Here is an 18,603-nt window from a genome sequence, read left to right on the forward strand (position 1 = left end):
AAGATTCATGTATTTGGAGGCAGAATTTTAAATTCATAAGCAAAATAAGAAAAGTGTGAAAGTTCGTGTATTTCAACGTACTTATAAACCACTTCACTTGTCTAACGATTTTAGCTAGCTAGATCACAAAATGAACACAAAATATATAAAAATAAATAAATAAGATTAATTAAATTGAACGTTTTGATCTTACTTGTTACTAGGGCTGTCGATCGGTTCGGGTTCGGTTACCCGTACCCGAATTTTCGGTTACCCGAACCCGAAATTGCCAAATTTCAATAACCGTTCCCGAACCGCTTTAGAAGTTCGGTTAACCAATTGGGTTATTTGGGTATCCGAAATACCCATTTAAAAAATAAAATTCAAATAATTTTTGCTCTATCTACTCTAAAAGAAATTACAAATATATAATATATATTTACAAATATATATTATATATATATTAAATAATTTACAAATATATAATATATATGTAAATTTACAAATATATAATATATTTGTAAATATATTATAATATATATGTAAATTGTTTGTAAATTTACAAATATAATATATTTGTAAATATATAATATATATATTATATATAATATATTTGTAAATTTACCAATATATATTATAAATTTACAGATTTATAATATATTTGTAAATATATAATATATATGTAAATTTACAAATATATATATATATATATATATTAAATAATTTACAAATATATTTATATATTAATTTACAAATATATAATATATTATATATGATATATTGATAATATATATATTAAATAATTAATAAAATAATTTTCGGTTATTCGGTTAACCCGATCGGTTTTTCGGGTTAACCGATAACCGAAATTTCCAAAAAAACAATAACCGAAACCGATCCATTACCCGAAATTTTCGGTTATTGGATACCCAAACCCGGGAATTTCGGTTCGGTTAATTGGATACCCAAAACCCGATAACCATTTAGACAGCCCTACTTGTTACAACATTTCAATTTTATTGTGACCGAATAAAATGGATCGAGTAGGAGGAATAGGGCAAATGGGAATAAAAATGGCAAATGGATCACTAATTTAGCCCTTTTTGTGTGGATCGATTTACATGTGTACGTGCTTATGCTTTATATATATTATATATTATGCTAATGCGATTCATTGCCATTAACAATTTTTTTTTTTTTTTGCTTTGTCTCGAGCAGTTTTGTTCTACTAATTCTAAAGTATACTACTGCATTTTCTTAATTCAAAGCTATCTATAAACAGATCGAGCATTAAATTAATATTTCATCTTGTTTATCTAATTATTATATATATATTTTTTTGCAGATTGATCTAAAATGAGCAAGCCGGAAGAATCTAAATCCGGATCTCCCAAGCTGAACAAAAGGATCTTGTCGTCCTTGTCCAAGAGATCGGTCATCGCTCATCTTTGGCACGACATTGAAGTTGGTAAATTAATCTAATTATTATTTAATTTGGGAATTTTCATTATATTCAGATGTAATTGAAATTGCACACGACGTATATCTGCAAAGTGATTGAAGCTTGAAAAATATAAGGGATATTTGTCGCGGTGTATTGAATGACTTGCGTTTGTGTTTCCTTGCAGGTGCTGAAGCACCTCAGATTCTCAACTGCGTAGGTCTTTAAACAGCGTGTCCCTTGATTATGGAGATTTAAAATTTAATTAAATTCTCGTGATCGATATATAATTATATTTTTTAAGATTTTATTTTCTAATTTTTATGTAATTGGGGAAAAGGTAATTAACCAATATATTAAACATTATATGTGTTTGACAGGTTGTGGAGATAACAAAAGGGAGTAAAGTGAAGTATGAACTTGACAAGAAAACTGGTCTCATAAAGGTATATCAATTAATATGGTTGCTTGGTATTACTATCTTTGGGATTTGAATTTATATAACCATTGTTCCTTTAGTCTCACATAAATTACAATTCGCTTATTTATGAAAGTTTTCTTAAACTATTACTCCCCTTATCCACAAAAATAGGTTATACAGGAGGACGATACAAGTTTTAAGATAAATTAGTTATTTATTCAGTGAGTAAAGAAAGGATCCCATAAATTTAAGAAAATAGTGAAAGAGAGAGCCCCACAGATTAAAAATGGTGGATCGACAAACAATAAAATATATATATATACATATATATCAAGACATGTTTTCGTAATCGAACAAAAATGGCAAATTAGGACATATTTTCATGTACGAAGGGAGAACTTAATTTTCTTTTGGGTAAGGGTATATACCCTCATTAGAAAAATTGGCTAGTAATTTTACAATATTTCGCAAGAAGAAATGTAAGGAAAGTGAAATGGAGCTATTTTCATTGAACATTTCAAGGCAGATAGTTTTTACTTCATTCAGCTTGCATCTGAATAATTTATCTCGAACTAAATTTAATTAGTCCATCTAATAATTTTGGAAGAGGCAAATTAAATACAAAGTAGCCGCCAATTAAAGTGTGTATTACTCCCTCCGCCCCACTGTATGTGAGACCTTTTTTTTTACACGAAAATTAAGAAAAATATATTTTGTTTGTAGGTGAAAATGTGTTTAAAAGGTAAATCTTTACCAAAAAAGGAAAGAATCTCACTTACAGTGGAACGCCTTAAATAGAAAGAGTCTTAGATACATTGGGACGGGGGGAGTAATATTTAATTTTACTAATTAAAGTTGTTCAGAAAATTTTCAGGTTGATCGTGTTCTATACTCGTCAGTAGTATATCCTCACAACTACGGTTTCATTCCACGCACTCTATGTGAAGACAATGACCCCATCGATGTTTTGGTCCTTATGCAAGTAAGTACCTTCAAATTTGTCACTATATATTAACTTCTTTTATATAAAATTTTTTAAAAAAATAATGACAGTGAATTTAAATCTAAAATCTTTGATCTTAGATACTGACCATTCTACTGCCGACACGCACAATATATATATTATATGGTTGAGGTCGAGTGAGAATGCTATATTTCGTGAGAAATAAGAACTACAAATAAGCCATGATAATTTACGAATAAATTTTTGTAATTAAAAAATAGCGATGTGGTAAAATTTTCGGTCCTTTTAATATTGGTATCCAGATGAAATTTTCGCTCCTTTCAAATAAATATCAGTCATAGGATTTGAATATCTTACGTTTCAGATTCATTTTCATTTCTCGCCATATTTGGTCACACTCTCTCTCTCTATATATGTACACATTATTTTTTTTATTCAAAGTGATCTCGTACGTTAGATCCATATATCAACAATTTCACAATCTCCACTAATGATTTTATTGATTTACATATGTACATATTATATATAGACAGAATATCCAATTCTTAAATATGAAAATAGTTGTCATTTTTGACATTTATGCTCTTACATATTTACACGATTTATACAATTTTTTCGTGTAATCAAAATTCGTGTAATAATGTACATGACAATATTGTTACACGAATTTACGCGAATATTTTTGCGCAATTATCAATTTTTTTTGTATAATATTAAAATAGAATTTCTTATTATATGCTTTTCGCTAAAATAAATTGAAGCCCCCTCTCTCTATATATACATATATCATGAAATAAAATATTCTCAAGAGGTATGGAACAGGAGCCAGTCCTCCCCGGCAGCATGCTAAGGGTCAGGCCTATTGGGTTGATGCCTATGATTGACCAGGTATGTTAAGAATCTTCACTGTTTGAATGTCTTCGAAGAGATTTTCTCTATACATATTTAATACTTCCTCCGTTCCATTAAAATAGAAATGAGTCATTTAATTTGGAACGTTCCAAAATAGAATACGTGTCATTAATAATGGGACGAATTGAGTAATTAATTAAATCGAAAATCGCAAAACAGGGAGAGAAAGATGATAAGTTGATAGCCGTATGCGCTGATGATCCAGAATATAGACACTACACAGACATCAAGCAGCTCGCCCCTCATCGGCTCATGGAAATCCGACGATTCTTTGAAGATTGTAAATTCTTTTATTCATTCCAATTAATTAATTTCAATTTCGTAATCACTCAAATAAATTAATTAAACATATGTGTGCGCAGATAAAAAGAATGAAAATAAAGAGGTGGCAGTGAACGAATTCTTGCCTCCCGCAGCTGCACTAGAAACTGTTCAACAGTCCATGTGAGAATCCCTAAATAATATTTAGAAAAAGAAAAAAAAATGGGATATTGACATGTAAATACTCGAACATTTTCCATTTTTTGATTTTGCACCTTAATTTTAAAATCTGTTTATTTCTTTTTGATTTTGCACGGGACAAATTTTTACACCCAAATCGTTGTTGGCATGGCAGCCGAATTGAGAGCGAAGTTTGAAGTGCATAATGAAGCGGATAAGTTTGTTGTCAATTTGGGATCTGGAATATGTAATTGTAGGATCTGGAATGTCAATTCGGGTGCCATGTCAGCAATGATTTATGGGTAAAAAATTCGTCGGGTGCAACATCATAAAAAATACAAAGTTCATGTATATATATATGCAGATTTTTAAGTTGTGGAGTAAAACTGAAAAATGGGAAATGTTCGAGTATTTACTGATCAATACCAAAAAAAAATTAAAGTAATTTTTGGACTCTTTTTATTTATTTATGGCGTAATTGTTGTGCAGAGATCTATATGCTGAATATATTTTGCTAACACTGAAGAAATGAGGCGTCAGAGGCTGCATTATCGCGAGAGCAAACCGCAATCATCAGTTTTTGGCAGGAGATGATTGCTACTTAATTAATTAAAGAGCGTTAATTAGTACTATATTAATATCATAAATAAAAACTGAATTTCATAATTCAGTTTTTAATTTCTTTTGTCATATTACTTTTTGTTAATTAGTTGCTAGTTTGTTTCTTCTGTATAAAAATAAGTTTATCGTTTGTAATTTGAACTGGTTTGATTTACAGAGATGCAGAGATAAATAAAATGCTGTATTTATTAATGAATATTGGCTGGCTTCCAAGTTCCAACAACTGTTTTTTGTTGTGATTTATCCATTTTGTATTAAAAATGGGCATCAAGTATATGATAAATAAATTGACTGGTTTTTGCTGTGCTTTATCCATTTTGTATGGTTTTCATGATACATTTTTTTTTTTAATAATTGTAACATTAAATTCAAAGATCCTGATGAACTTGAACATGGAGGCTTGGAGCCTTCAGGCATTAACCAGTATTCTACCGCTAAATCAATACACGCATGATTTTCATGCTAGTTTACTATTATGCGATTTTGATCCGGTGCGCATCGAAAATAGTGATTACAGGTTTCTGTAAAAATTACTAATTTTTAATTGCTCTTCCAAATGTATCATTTACCTCGGCCAAGCTCAATTGCTCTCGTGCAAAAATTAATTTTTAATTCCTCTAGTTATTTCATTCCTTAACATATACTTCCTCCGTCCCATTAGGTTTGTCCTATTTTTTTCGGGCACGATTATTAAGAAGAGTATAATTAATGTAGTAAAAATGTGTAAAGGTGTGAGACCATATTGTTTGTAGTGTAAAATCATTACCAAATACAAATATGGAGAAGAAAATAGTGAAGGATTCCGACATCTCGAGGCTCCCATACTTGCAAGTTGCAAGCCACCGTGAAAGAAGTGTTCCGCCGCCACCACCCCACGACGCCTCCTCTCTTAGCTCCTCATGCGGCGGAGGAGGAAGCGCGTGTCAACGGATATATAATCCCAAAAACACAAAGGTATTCGTCGGAGCTATTCCCATCAAGTTTTAATTTGATGATTACATCATGTATATGCTATGACTTTTCTAATTGATATGTAAAATGGGTAAATAATAAGGTGAGAACCAATTAAAATATAATCGTGCTTTTAAATACACTAGCTTTCATTTCTTTCATATTTTGTACGTGATAAATATTTTTCGCCAAATGAACATAAAGGTAGAAGTCTGGCTTAAATGACGTAGTTGGACATCATGTAAATTCCACTACAAGAATTCAAAAATATATTAACGAAGCATTCGCCGAAAATGCCCATCATATGCACAATCAGACAGAAATGAAGGTTCGTGTATTTAATGACAATTTTAAGTTCATGTGCAAAATAGAAAATGTGGGAAAGTATTGTCTAGTATATTGAGTGAGGCATTTCGTCGAACAGATGATGGGCACCATTGTTACATTTAGTCGACATCAGAAACTTCAAATAAAGAAGATTAAACAACAAAAAAATAATGAAAAGTTCAACATCAGAAGCTTAAATAGCCAGAGATAGTAAGTGGGTCGATGAAGATCTACCTGGCTTTTGAAATCGTTTGAGAGGCATTGATGACGAAATTGGATTAGGAGTTTTGGTTTTTAGATAGGCGTGATAATTAATTGTTGGGTCCGTCTTTCATGATTTTTTATATTATTAAGATATTTTTTTATATTTTTTTGAAGAAACACCGAACACTTATATTAAATCACGACGAACAATATCCGTAAGTCAAGAAGAAAAACCTTGCTTCGAGATCATTACATCATCAAACCAAGCAGCTAAATTAGCTAAACAACCATGTTCGCCTCACGACGAACACATGCTGAAAATCAATACTAATACGTTCTTTAGCTAGCACGAAAGCCTCGAATAAATCGATCGCGGAGCGAATTCATTCCTTTGTAATCTTCATGAACAACGTGCACAGCCAGGATGGAATCATAATAAATCACAATAGGGCCAAGATCATTCTCCAAACAAAAACCAACGTCTAAGAGCATAGCATGCAACTCACCCATCAAAATAGTCTCCGTTCGGCCCATGCAGTGAGCCGCAGCCACAATCCGGCCCTTCCAATCCCTGATCAAGAAACCGACTCCAGCTGCACCGCTAATATCGTGGACCGATACATCGACATCCAAACGAAAAACCCCCACCTCCGATCCAACGCCGATCACCCCCCGTGAGAAGCAATCGGTTTTGGAACACAACTCGAGCTCGCGCTTCCTGGAAGGCAAGCAAACTTGGAATTGTGTACCATCTTTGTGGATTTCCATCCCCATTAATACATTATACATGTCCTAATCGAAATTCATAGAATGGTCACAATTATATGGTAGATTATCTATTACACTTTTGGGGTCCTACTTTTGTTACTCTTAGTTTTTAATTTTAAATTCACTTTTTTATATTTTAATATAATTACTTTAAAATTTGTTAGGATTCGCCTACATATATAAGTGTGTGTATATGAGTCTAAAAATAAAACTCCATCTGTCACACTAAAAAAAGTTCAATCCTTGAGCACGGAGATTAAAACCCATACTTTTAAGAAGAACAAGTGGTATGGTCCACAATAATTAAATATTTAAAGTATATTATTCTCCTCGTCCCACTCTAATAGATTCATTTTCCTTTTTGGGACGTCCCACTCTAATAGAATCATTTTCTATTTTGAGTAAAAAAAGTGTACTTAATTGGTGTGGACCACACCACTTTTCTACTAAGAAGTAAGTTTTCTTAATCTCCGTGCTAAAACAAAGTGAACCTATTGGAGTGGGACGGAGAGAGTATTAATCTCTCAAAATGAAAAATGAATGTACTCTAATTCGAAGTCCCAAAATAAAAAAACGAGCGTATTCCAGTTAAATGAAGGGAGTACATCTTCAGTCTCAATTCCAAAATAACTCAGTACTCAATATTTGAATGTTCTATTTTAATAAGTCACTATTTAAAATAGAAAGTCAATATATGTACTTATAACAAATATTTTTGTAGAACTCAGTATTTATACCATATACCATTATGACCAACATATAATTATATATATATTTTTTCTTATTTTATTATAAATTATTTGTTTCTTTATATTTGTGTTCTAAATTGAGATGAAGGAAGTAATATAAAAATTGGTCTTTGAAATACATTTATACTATACGTAACTTTTTTTAACAAAGATTAGATTTTAGCTCAAAATAATTATAAGTTCTAAAAACAAAAATTCGAGTTTTAATTTTATCATTATTTGTGGAAGTTCGTTTAAAGAAAAATTCGCTTAAAGAAAAATGCTTCTAAAATTAATAGAGACAAAACAATTAATAGAGAAACCGTAATTCTATGGGCAACTTTGAGAGGGACAGTGAAAAATTTAATTATGTTTCTATAATTATTTATTTTCCTTGTCGACTTGGATAGTTGGATTTGGTCCGATTTAATTAAGCAAAAGAAATTAAAAACGCACACGCAAATAAAAATAAAAATAAAAATAAAAAAAGACCGACGACAGAGAAGAAGAGAAATCGGAAAGCAATCGATCCGATTTAAGTGAGGAAGCAGTGGAATTGCTTCTGATTCACGACGACTGTTAATCGCCTGTGTCGGTCGCCACTGTCCTCGTCTCAGATTCGCTCCACTCAAATCCACCTGCTTCGAGCTCGAGATTTAGGGAATTATCATCATCTAGTTAGGCGGCGACGGCGACGGCGAATGTGGTTTCTGGAATTGGAGAGGTAGGGCGGTCGATGTCGGCGTCTCAAACCCTAGGCGGGGCTTCCCGCTGCGGGTGGGTGCTGGGGCCCTCGCTGGACAAGATCATCAAAAATGTGGCGTGGAGGAAGCACTCGCAGCTCGTTTCCGCCTGCAAATCTGTTCTCGACAAGCTCGAGGCTCTCGCCGACGAGCCCTCCGATCCGGCCTCCTGCACCCCTCTCTACGGCCTCTCTTCTTCCGATGCCGAATTCCTGCTCCAGCCACTCATCGCGGCGCTCGAATCGGGCTACCCCAAGGTTGTCGAGCCGGCTCTCGATTGCGCGTTCCGCCTCTTCTCCTTTGGCCTCGTCCGCGGCTGTGAGATCAGGGAGGACGCCTCGGTTATCTTCCGCCTAATTGATTCCGTCTGCAAATGCGCCGCCATCGCCGACGAGGCAATCGAGCTGGCGGTGCTCAAGGTTCTGCTGTCGGCTGTTCGATCCCCCTGCATTGACATTCGCGGGGATTGCCTGATCTATATCGTCAGGTCCTGCTACAATGTGTACCTGGGCGGCCACAGTGGTACCAATCAGATCTGTGCCAAGGCTGTTCTTGCGCAGATGATGATCGTTATTTTCACCAGGACGGAGGAGAATTCCATGCTCGTTGATGTCAAGAACGTTTCTGTCTTTGAATTGCTCGAGTTTGCTGATAGGAATCTTAATGAGGGGAGTTCTATACACTTCGCTCAAACCTTCATCAATGAAATTATGGAGTGTAAGGATAGCCCTCTTATTGCAAAATCGCCCATGGAGTTGCAAAATGGTTCCAAATCTACTGAAGAAGGACCTGATAAAGAAAGCGGAAAATCTGCTGATGGGACTGCTGATGTGAGCGAGTACAGTAGGATCAGGGAGGATGGTTTTATGCTATACAAGAATTTATGCAAGTTATCTATGAAATTTTCGGCACAGGAGAATTCTGATGATCAGATTCTTTTGAGAGGAAAAACCCTTTCCTTGGAGCTCTTGAATGTGATCATGGGAAATGCAGGCCCAATCTGGCGTACAAACGAGAGGCAAGTGCCAAGTTGAAAAATGGTTCTTATGAAACCTAATTGAACATGATCCGAGTTAGCATTTTTGGCTAAATCAGCAGTGCCTTAAGATTAAGATTATTCTCCTACAAAGTTGATATAATTTTTCTTCATTAGATTAATAGATTAAGTGAAGATAGTAGGATGAAGGAGTATGGAGTTGAGTCTGTGTCATATTGAGCTTCTTTAGTAGTGAGGTGATGATAATGGCAACACCCCAATCTCCTACTCTAGCCCTTTTGAAACTGAAAGGTTCTCTTCATTGCAAATTTTAATAACTGGTTGAATTGAAGGGAATCATACTTGCTTTAATAAGTTATTGATTATTTTATGATTTTCTCTTTCTTGTAAATGAGGAGAATGATTTATCTATGAATAGCTAATATGTTCTTCTCTTAACAGGTTTCTTAATGCTGTCAAGCAATTCCTGTGCCTGTCATTGTTGAAGAACAGTGGACTATCTGTAATGACTGTTTTTCAACTTCTTTGTTCAATATTTAGGAACCTGTTGTTGAAATTTAGGTCCGGGTTGAAATCAGAGATTGGAATTTTTTTTCCTATGTTGATTCTCCGAGTACTAGAGAATGTACTCCAGCCTAGTTTCTTGCAGAAGATGACTGTTTTGAGTTTACTGGATAAGATCTCCGAGGATTCACAGATTGTTATTGATATTTTTGTCAACTATGACTGTGATGTGGAGGCTCCAAACATATTTGAAAGGTATAGAGGGTCTTGAATTGTTGCCACTTTTGACTTCATTGGAACTACTGAGTCTAGTTTGATCATAGTCTGAATGTGATTTATTTCAGTTCATGATTTTAGTTCACCTTGAGGTCCTTGACGCCACCTCATCCTACAGTTGAGGTTACGAGTTGAAAACAGCTTAAGTTTTAGCCAGTATGATTACTTTTTGGCCCTTCATTTTGCTGCTGCTCTGCCACTTTTTGTAGTTTGAACTTTGAACATAGTCTGAGTGTGGTTTCATTTCAGTGCTTGATTTTAGTTCACGTTGAGGTCCTGTAGGCATCCTCATCTTACATTTGAGGTTATGAGTGGGAAACAGGCCTATTAACTTGGTAAAGGTTGTTTCTGGAAAGTTTTGCTGATTGTATCTGGTTGATCCTCTGTTTTAGAGTTCCTTGCTCAAAATTGTTATGCATGTTACATAATGGATTTGGAATTTGGGTCTTTTGCTGTCAGCGATAACCATGTAAACCATTCATAATATGATGACGCATTTTTCAAGTTCTCACCCCATATAGGTTTCTACCTCTCTCATTCTTGCAGTTCATACAGCTATACCAATTTCCTCTGTTTTTTTTCTTTTTCTTTTTGCTTTTTTAGTCCCTAGAAGTTTGGTATATTTTATTACTACTACTAAATTTCCTTCAGTAGATCAGATACTTAGAGGATTTCAATAGCCCTTTGTGTTGTTCTATAGCTTGTGTCAATTTTTAATTCCCCTAGATTCTTGCAGGACTGTCAATGGCCTTCTAAAAACTGCTCTAGGTCCACCTCCTGGTTCCGTTTCCTCCTTGTCTCCTGCCCAAGATATGACATTTCGTCATGAATCAGTTAAGTGCCTGGTTAGGATAATTAAATCAATGGGATCATGGATGGACCAACAGCTGAAAGTTGGAGAACATAATCCAATAAAGTCCCCTGATAGTGAAAACGTTGCTGAGTCTCCCAGTTACCACATCGATGATGCAAGTAATGCTGACTATGAGCTGCACCCAGAAGCAAACTCTGAATTTTCTGATGCTGCAACACTGGAGCAGCGTAGAGCTCATAAATTGGAAATTCAGGTTTGCTTATTATTTCTCTTCAAGTATTACCCTTGTCCTCAAGATTTCTCTCTGAAGTATGAGTCGCAAATTTTTGGCTACTTAATGTAAGGTTTAGTGTTGCATTAAGATTGCAAACATTTAATATGTAAAATTAGCTGCCTAAATCTCGTTATAGTCTAATAATTTATTTAGTTGAAGACTCGGTATGATTTGGAACAGTTCAGTGATTATGTCAGTGTAATGGATGCAGAAAGGTACTGCATTGTTCAATAGAAAACCATCCAAGGGAATTGAGTTCTTGATAAACTCCAAAAAAGTCGGCAGCTCCCCTGAAGAAGTGGCTCATTTTCTGAAAACTACTTCTGGCCTGAATGAAAGTATGATAGGTGATTATTTTGGTGAGAGGGAGGAATTCCCTATGAAAGTCATGCACGCTTATGTAGATTCCTTCAACTTTGAGAACATGGGCTTTGGTGAAGCGATCAGATTCTTCCTGAGAGGATTTAGGCTACCTGGAGAAGCACAAAAGATAGATCGCATCATGGAAAAATTTGCGGAACGCTTTTGTAAATGCAATCCAAACTCGTTCACCAGTGCAGATACGGCTTATGTCCTTGCTTACTCGGTCATAATGCTCAATACTGATGCCCATAATAGTATGGTAAAGGATAAGGTGCATTTCTGATACTTTAACTTCAGTAGTTTCCTCTTTATTTTGTCTCTGTTTCCTAGAATTGTTTTTGTTTGAAAGGGGAAAATGATATACTGCTAGTAATGAATATGTCTGTGACAGTATTAATGGAAATAAAGTGCATGTGTACCTTATCAACAACAATTATGTAAACCCCCCCAGTTCGGTTGCATGGTAATATAATCTTATTCCTTTTTGGCATCCCAGTGCTATCTCCCAGGCATGTAATTTTGAAGTATTCTGTTTTAAAATTTAACTTGATACCTTCATTTTAATCTTATTTAGATTCACAATGCAATATTCTCTTGGGTGTGCTTTACTATGTACACTCTATGAAGTAAGATTGGGTGTGGTTTACTATGTAATATGTATACATTATGATGTTCTTACGTCATTCTGCAACACTTTAGTCCATATAATGTTGGTAAGTTTATAACTATTTTATTGAGAATGAGATCTTTACTTTTTTATGCATAATCTAAGTTTACATCCATATGCTAAGCTTGCATGGACCCAAGATGTCCCATAGATCTTGGGCCCATTTTCTTTTGATGCTCATGGTTTGGCAAAAGATGGGAACATAAAAATGTTCAAGTTTATACATATACTGCACTTGTTTGCCCTGATCTAGCTACTACTTGATTTGGTTTTATTAGTATGGGCGCCTTCTGACTTTTGATATTGGATTTTGACTTTGAAGATGACCAAGGCTGATTTCATCCGGAATAACCGAGGCATAGATGACGGGAAGGACCTACCGGAGGATTACTTGGGCACTCTGTATGACCAAATAGTGAAAAATGAGATTAAAATGAAGCCTGATCCTTCTGCTCCACAAAGCAAACAAGGAAACAGCCTGAATAAACTGCTGGGCTTGGATGGCATACTCAATCTGGTCTGGAAGCAGCCTGAAGAAAAACCATTGGGTGCAAATGGTTATCTGTTAAAACATATCCAAGAGCAGTTTAAAGCAAAATCTGCAAAATCAGAGTAAGATCTAGTTCCACTAGTAGTTTACTAGACTTCTTATATATTTTGTTACTTAGAACTAGTACCATCTACCTGGAATAGGAAAATACCTAAATGGAACTATCAGTGCAAGTTATTTGATGCTATTAGAGTAAAGTATTATAATTGCAATATTATGATTACTGTTTCTGGTTTTTCACTCTGAGGGTGCCAACTGCCTTGCAAATTTTCTTTCAAGTCCTTCCTTTTTCTTCTGCAGAGTTGTTTATCATGCTGTTGCAGATCCTGCAATATTGAGGTTCATGGTTGAAGTTTGCTGGGGCCCAATGCTCGCTGCTTTTAGTGTAACTCTGGACCAGAGTGATGACAAGGAGGCTACTTCTCAGTGCTTGCAGGGATTCCGATATGCTGTGCATGTTACAGCAATGATGGGAATGCAAACACAGAGAGATGCTTTTGTTACCACTGTTGCGAAGTTTACTTACCTCCATTGTGCTGCAGATATGAAACAAAAAAATGTAGATGCAGTGAAGGTATACGTCAGTTTGATCCTTCAATGGATAAACCACTTGTGCAATATCTGCTTGCTTTTTAACTCATGACCACCATGAGAAACACACTATCTATGTTTGGTTTTCTTAATCCTGATGAACCTATGAAAGTGGGCTAAGAGCAAACTGTGTTTACTTTTCAGGCCATTATATCAATTGCTATTGAAGATGGCAATTACCTTCAGGAAGCATGGGAACACATTTTGACATGTTTATCCCGGTTTGAGAATCTGCAGCTCTTGGGAGAGGGAGCACCTTCTGATTCATCCTTCCTTAATACATCCAACTCAGAACACGATGACATTACATTAAGAAATGTGAGTTATCCATCCCTGAAGAGAAAGGGAACACTCCGGAACCCAGCTGTAATGGCAGTTGTTCGAGGGGGTTCTTACGATAGCACCTCTCTTGGAGGAAAATCTCCTGGTCTTGTTTCTCCAGAGCAGATCAATCATTTTATTTCAAACTTGTATTTGCTTGACCAAATTGGGAATTTCGAATTAAACCACATTTTTGCTCATAGCCAAAGGTTAAACAGTGAGGCTATTGTGTCTTTTGTAACGGCACTCTGCAAAGTCTCCATGTCAGAACTGCAGTCTCCAACTGATCCACGTGTGTTTAGCCTCACAAAACTCGTGGAAGTTGCGTAAGATTCTTTCCTGAATTGAAAGTAATGATTAATCTTACTGTTTTCCTTGTGTCATTTGGATTGGGAAATAAAACACATTGATGCCTTTGTTTTGCAGGCATTATAACATGAATCGCATAAGACTTGTGTGGTCCAGGATATGGAGTGTCCTTTCTGAATTTTTTGTGGCAGTTGGGTTGTCAGAAAATCTGTCTGTTGCAATCTTTGTTATGGATTCGCTGCGGCAACTTGCTATGAAATTCCTAGAACGAGAAGAACTGGCGAATTACAACTTTCAAAATGAATTTTTAAGACCCTTTGCAGTTGTTATGCAGAAAAGTAATTCCACAGAGATCAGAGAGTTAATAGTTCGATGTATCTCTCAAATGGTCCTCAGTCGGGTCAGTAACATAAAATCTGGATGGAAGAGTGTTTTCACGGTAATTTTTTATTTCACATTTAAGGATGGATTACTTTCTTTTCCAAGTGAAATCCTGTCATAAGGAAGTCTTAAAGCAAGTACTTTAAACTCCCTTGCCCAACCAAACTTACGACAAAAGCAATCACTTCATTTGCATCAGCCAAACTCGTTTTGATGGCATCCAGCCCAACACTAGAAACATTCTGTGCCAGGTCACAGAGATTCTGGACAACTTTTACCATTTGTTTCCAAGCTTGTTTTACTATAGGATGTCCTGAAAAAAGCAGCGGCCATTAAATACTTAGTACTATCGTTAGTGTTTGGCCAGACTAGGCAATTTGACTAGCAAAAAACCTCAGACCAGTTGATGGTCACACAGCAGCCAGGCAAACTGAAAGCACCATTGAATTACTGCATGATCGTCTTCTTTTCCATTTTACTCATTGCTCTTGCATAATAATTACTGCCCACCTATTTCTTTATTTGGTATCTTTTCTGATTCTAGAATTAGATTCCTTTGTGTGTGCTTTTGCATCTTGGCTCTCAGCTCAATCGTGAACTTTTCAGCTAGTTTTTTATAAGACTTATGTGGAAGTTTTAGCCAGTATGACATTATCTTGAAACTCTTAGATTTTTCATATGGCTAATAGTTGTACTAGAGGAAGCATATTTTGGTTGTCGCTGATTGATGAACTTCCTTAATTCATTCAAGATTTAAACAATGCAACTTGCTTCTTAGATTGATACTTTTGAACTATTTTGTGATGCCTTGGTTGGCCTTTGAAAATGTGCTTTCAGGTTTTTACAGCGGCTGCAGCTGATGAAAGGAAGAGCATAGTCTTGTTGGCCTTTGAAACAATGGAGAAAATAGTGCGGGAATATTTCCCCTATATAACTGAGACAGAAGCTTTGACTTTTACAGATTGCGTTAAATGCCTCATCACGTTCACAAATAGTAGATTTAACAGTGATGTCAGCCTCAATGCTATCGCTTTTCTGCGGTTCTGTGCTGTCAAACTTGCAGATGGTGGACTTGTTTGTAGTGAAAAAAGTAAGGATGATGATTCATGCAGTCAAGTTTTGAAGGACAATGCTGTGGATGGTCAAACTTGCACAGACAAGGATGACTATGCATATTTCTGGATTCCTTTGCTCTCAGGTATTTTATTTAATTGATAATCGTTCTGGTGGAAGTCTAGCCATAATTGGTTGCATCACTGCTCACAAAAGTACAGTCTTCTTTATCTTGATAACTTTGTAGTTTTGTTCTTAATTAGCATATATACGTGCTCTATTGGTAGATAACATGTTTACTGAACGGAACATCTTGCTTTAGGTTTTTGATTATTTGCTTTTTTATTCAATTTTAGGGCTATCAAAATTGACATCAGATCCTCGAGCAGCCATCAGAAAGAGTGCTCTGGAAGTCCTGTTCAATATTCTAAAGGATCATGGTCAACTTTTTACACAACCATTCTGGGCTAATGTTTTCAATTGTGCGATCTTTCCCATATTCAGAATCACTGTTGATATTAAAGATTCTGTACCCTTACATCCTGATGGGAACATATGGGATTCTGAAACTTCTGTAGTTGCAGCAGAGTGTCTTATTGACTTATTTGTCCATTTCTTTGATTTGGTAAGAACCCAGATGCATGGAGTAGTATCCATACTAGTGGGGTTTATGAAAAGTCCAGGTCAAGCTCCCTCAAGCGCGGGGGTAGCTGCCTTGATGCGTTTGGCTGCTGATTTAGGGAGCAAACTTTCTGAAGATGAATGGCAAGATATCTTTCTTTGTTTGAAAGAGGCTGCTGAATCTAGTTTGCCTGGTTTTGTAAAGCTTCTGAAAATCATGGACAACATTGAGATTCCCGATGTTTCGCCCGATACTGAAATAGAATTGTCTACCGTCCATGGAGTAAATAATGATGGCTCCGAGGATGATAACGAAAAGCTGCAAACTATGGCATATATCGTGTCAAGAATGAAAGTCCATATTAATATACAGCTACTCGTTATACAGGTTCGTGCTCTCTCTCTCTCTCTCTCTCTCTCTCTCTCTCTCTCTCATTCAAAGACATGAATTTGAACTCTGATCATTCTAATTGTGCCGGTGCTTTAATGTCTTAATTAAATAATTCATAGTATTCTTTACATTTGTTTGTTTTGGGGGTTTAGCATATGATTGAAAATTCTTGCATATGGCGTTGGAGTTTATCTTTTCGTCCATCATACTTGTTAAAGAAATTTTATAGCCACAAGGGTTCTGTTGCAACCTTTAGCAATCCTAGTACTACTTTTATGTGTTATGGCATATAACGAAATTAGGTTGAAGTTTCGCGCTGATCTTTCTCCTTGCTCACAGGTTGTGACTGACATTTACAAGATCCACTGGAAGTCCCTGTCTGCAAATATTGTCACTATACTAGAAATATTTACATCAATATCATCTCATTCTCATGAATTGAACTCCCAAACCACATTCCTGCTTAAGTTAGACAAAGCATGCTCTATGCTGGAGATCTCAGGCCCACCACTCGTTCACTTTGAAAACGAGTCATACAAGAACTACCTGAATTTTTTGCACGACCTAATAGTGAACAGCCCATCTTTGTCGGAGGAGAAGAATATTGAAGGCGAGCTTGTGTCTGTATGTAAGAAAGTGTTGCAGATATACCTCGAGTGTAGTGGATTTGAATATGTGTCACAGAATAAACCTAGGGCGAACTGCATCCTTCCGTTAGGGTCCGCGAAGAAGGAGGAATTAGCAGCTCGAACGCCTCTAGTTCTATCAGTGATGCGGATTTTGGGTAGTCTAGAAAGAGATTCATTCAGGAGGCATGCTTCTCAGCTGTTTCCGTTGCTCGTGGATCTCGTGCGAAGCGAGCATAGTTCGATGGAAGTGCAGCGAGTTTTGAGCAGTATATTTCAGTCGTGTATAGGTCCTTTAGTATGTAAGTGACCCTTGTTTATGTACAGAGTATAAATTGAGATTCTTCTCTTGCCTCATTATCGATAGGAAAATTGTTTTGCTGTTTAGGAAGATTCGAACAGTCATTTTGGAACTCGACTCTTTAGAAAATATATGCATTAACACCAGTTTTGGCTACACTCTCATTATTCTTTTTCCTTGCACATATGAATTTCATTGATTAATTTTTGTTGTTACTCTCTCCATCCTGCGGAGCTTGATCAGTTTTTCTTTTCGGGTTGTCCCGTAAAATTTGATCACTTTTCTTATATGATAATTTTATTTTATATTTTTTTCACTTTTTTATCTATCACATTTAACATATTAAATACTAGCTCCTTAAAATCCGTGTAAAAAAGAAATGATCAAGCTTCGCGCACGAAGGGAGTATCCAATTTTAAACAAGGATCCAATTATACAATATTTAGAAGAATTTACTTTTCATAATTGATAAGAATAATTGATAAGAAGTACTCATTGAATACTTTTATCCTTGGTGGTGAATGCGCTACGTGTAATAGCGGGATCGAAAACTTGTGGCATATCTTCATGAACTGCCCTTTCGCAGAGGAATGTTGGAGAATCAGTGGCCTACAAGGTTATATTGAGAATGTTGCTGGTAATAGCGAGTCTTTTGAGCAAGCTTTCTTCACCATCATTGGTGGTTCTGATAAGGAGCTAAAGGCTAGAGTGAGTATGATCCTTTGGCAAATTTGGAGGGATCGTAATTCGGTGGTTTGGAAGAATATCACTCCTGCTCCATCTCACTCGGTCTCCATGGCAGCTAACTCGCGACAGGAGTGGCTCGTCGCTTGGGCACAACGTTCTCGGCAGGTTCCTTCTCCTAGGCCGGCGACTTGCTGCGAAGGGTGGCACCCTATTCCTATGGGGGCAGTCCAGTGCGCCGTCGATGCTGCTTTCTTTGGAGAACGAAATGACATGGGCATTGGCATGGTTATCCGAAACCATGAGGGAGATTTAATGTTGGGAAAGGCTATAAAGATGCCCGGTCTACGTAGTGTGGAGAAAGGGGAATTGATAGGGAT

The 18,603-nt window shown here is 36.0% G+C and overlaps 2 protein-coding genes across 2 annotated transcripts; both read left to right on the top strand.

Moving 5' to 3' along the window:
- Positions 1–1,133: 1,133 nt before the first annotated feature.
- LOC131020847 (soluble inorganic pyrophosphatase 1-like) lies at positions 1,134–4,977 on the top strand. The gene is made up of 9 exons (XM_057949891.1): positions 1,134–1,218; positions 1,325–1,447; positions 1,608–1,636; positions 1,801–1,866; positions 2,716–2,823; positions 3,628–3,693; positions 3,877–3,997; positions 4,080–4,161; positions 4,648–4,977. Exons 2-9 carry the CDS (start codon positions 1,336–1,338, stop codon positions 4,688–4,690), a joined length of 627 nt encoding a protein of 208 aa, XP_057805874.1. The 5' UTR covers positions 1,134–1,218; positions 1,325–1,335; the 3' UTR covers positions 4,691–4,977.
- A 3,189-nt stretch (positions 4,978–8,166) lies between these two features.
- LOC131020848 (brefeldin A-inhibited guanine nucleotide-exchange protein 1) lies at positions 8,167–17,697 on the top strand. Its single transcript, XM_057949892.1, has 11 exons — positions 8,167–9,518; positions 9,939–10,256; positions 11,014–11,344; positions 11,577–11,999; positions 12,718–13,007; positions 13,246–13,519; positions 13,681–14,183; positions 14,284–14,605; positions 15,385–15,745; positions 15,957–16,609; positions 16,952–17,697. The coding sequence occupies exons 1-11, from the start codon at positions 8,494–8,496 to the stop codon at positions 17,546–17,548; spliced, it is 5,097 nt and encodes a 1,698-aa protein (XP_057805875.1). The 5' UTR covers positions 8,167–8,493; the 3' UTR covers positions 17,549–17,697.
- The last annotated feature ends 906 nt before the right edge of the window (positions 17,698–18,603 follow it).

The sequence above is a fragment of the Salvia miltiorrhiza genome, chromosome 4 (genome assembly GCF_028751815.1).
Source record: "Salvia miltiorrhiza cultivar Shanhuang (shh) chromosome 4, IMPLAD_Smil_shh, whole genome shotgun sequence".
In the NCBI taxonomy this organism is placed as follows: domain Eukaryota; kingdom Viridiplantae; phylum Streptophyta; class Magnoliopsida; order Lamiales; family Lamiaceae; genus Salvia; species Salvia miltiorrhiza.

Bases quoted from the DNA above. Each gene is read 5' to 3' on its own strand.
- LOC131020848 (XM_057949892.1), top strand. From the start codon at position 8,494: ATGTCGGCGTCTCAAACCCTAGGCGGGGCTTCCCGCTGCGGGTGGGTG. The intron at 11,345-11,576 runs GTTTGCTTATTA...TAATGGATGCAG, and splicing joins CTCATAAATTGGAAATTCAG to AAAGGTACTGCATTGTTCAA. The intron at 14,184-14,283 runs GTAAGATTCTTT...TTTGTTTTGCAG, and splicing joins ACAAAACTCGTGGAAGTTGC to GCATTATAACATGAATCGCA.
- LOC131020847 (XM_057949891.1), top strand. From the start codon at position 1,336: ATGAGCAAGCCGGAAGAATCTAAATCCGGATCTCCCAAGCTGAACAAA. The intron at 1,867-2,715 runs GTATATCAATTA...GAAAATTTTCAG, and splicing joins AGAAAACTGGTCTCATAAAG to GTTGATCGTGTTCTATACTC. The intron at 4,162-4,647 runs GTGAGAATCCCT...ATTGTTGTGCAG, and splicing joins GAAACTGTTCAACAGTCCAT to AGATCTATATGCTGAATATA.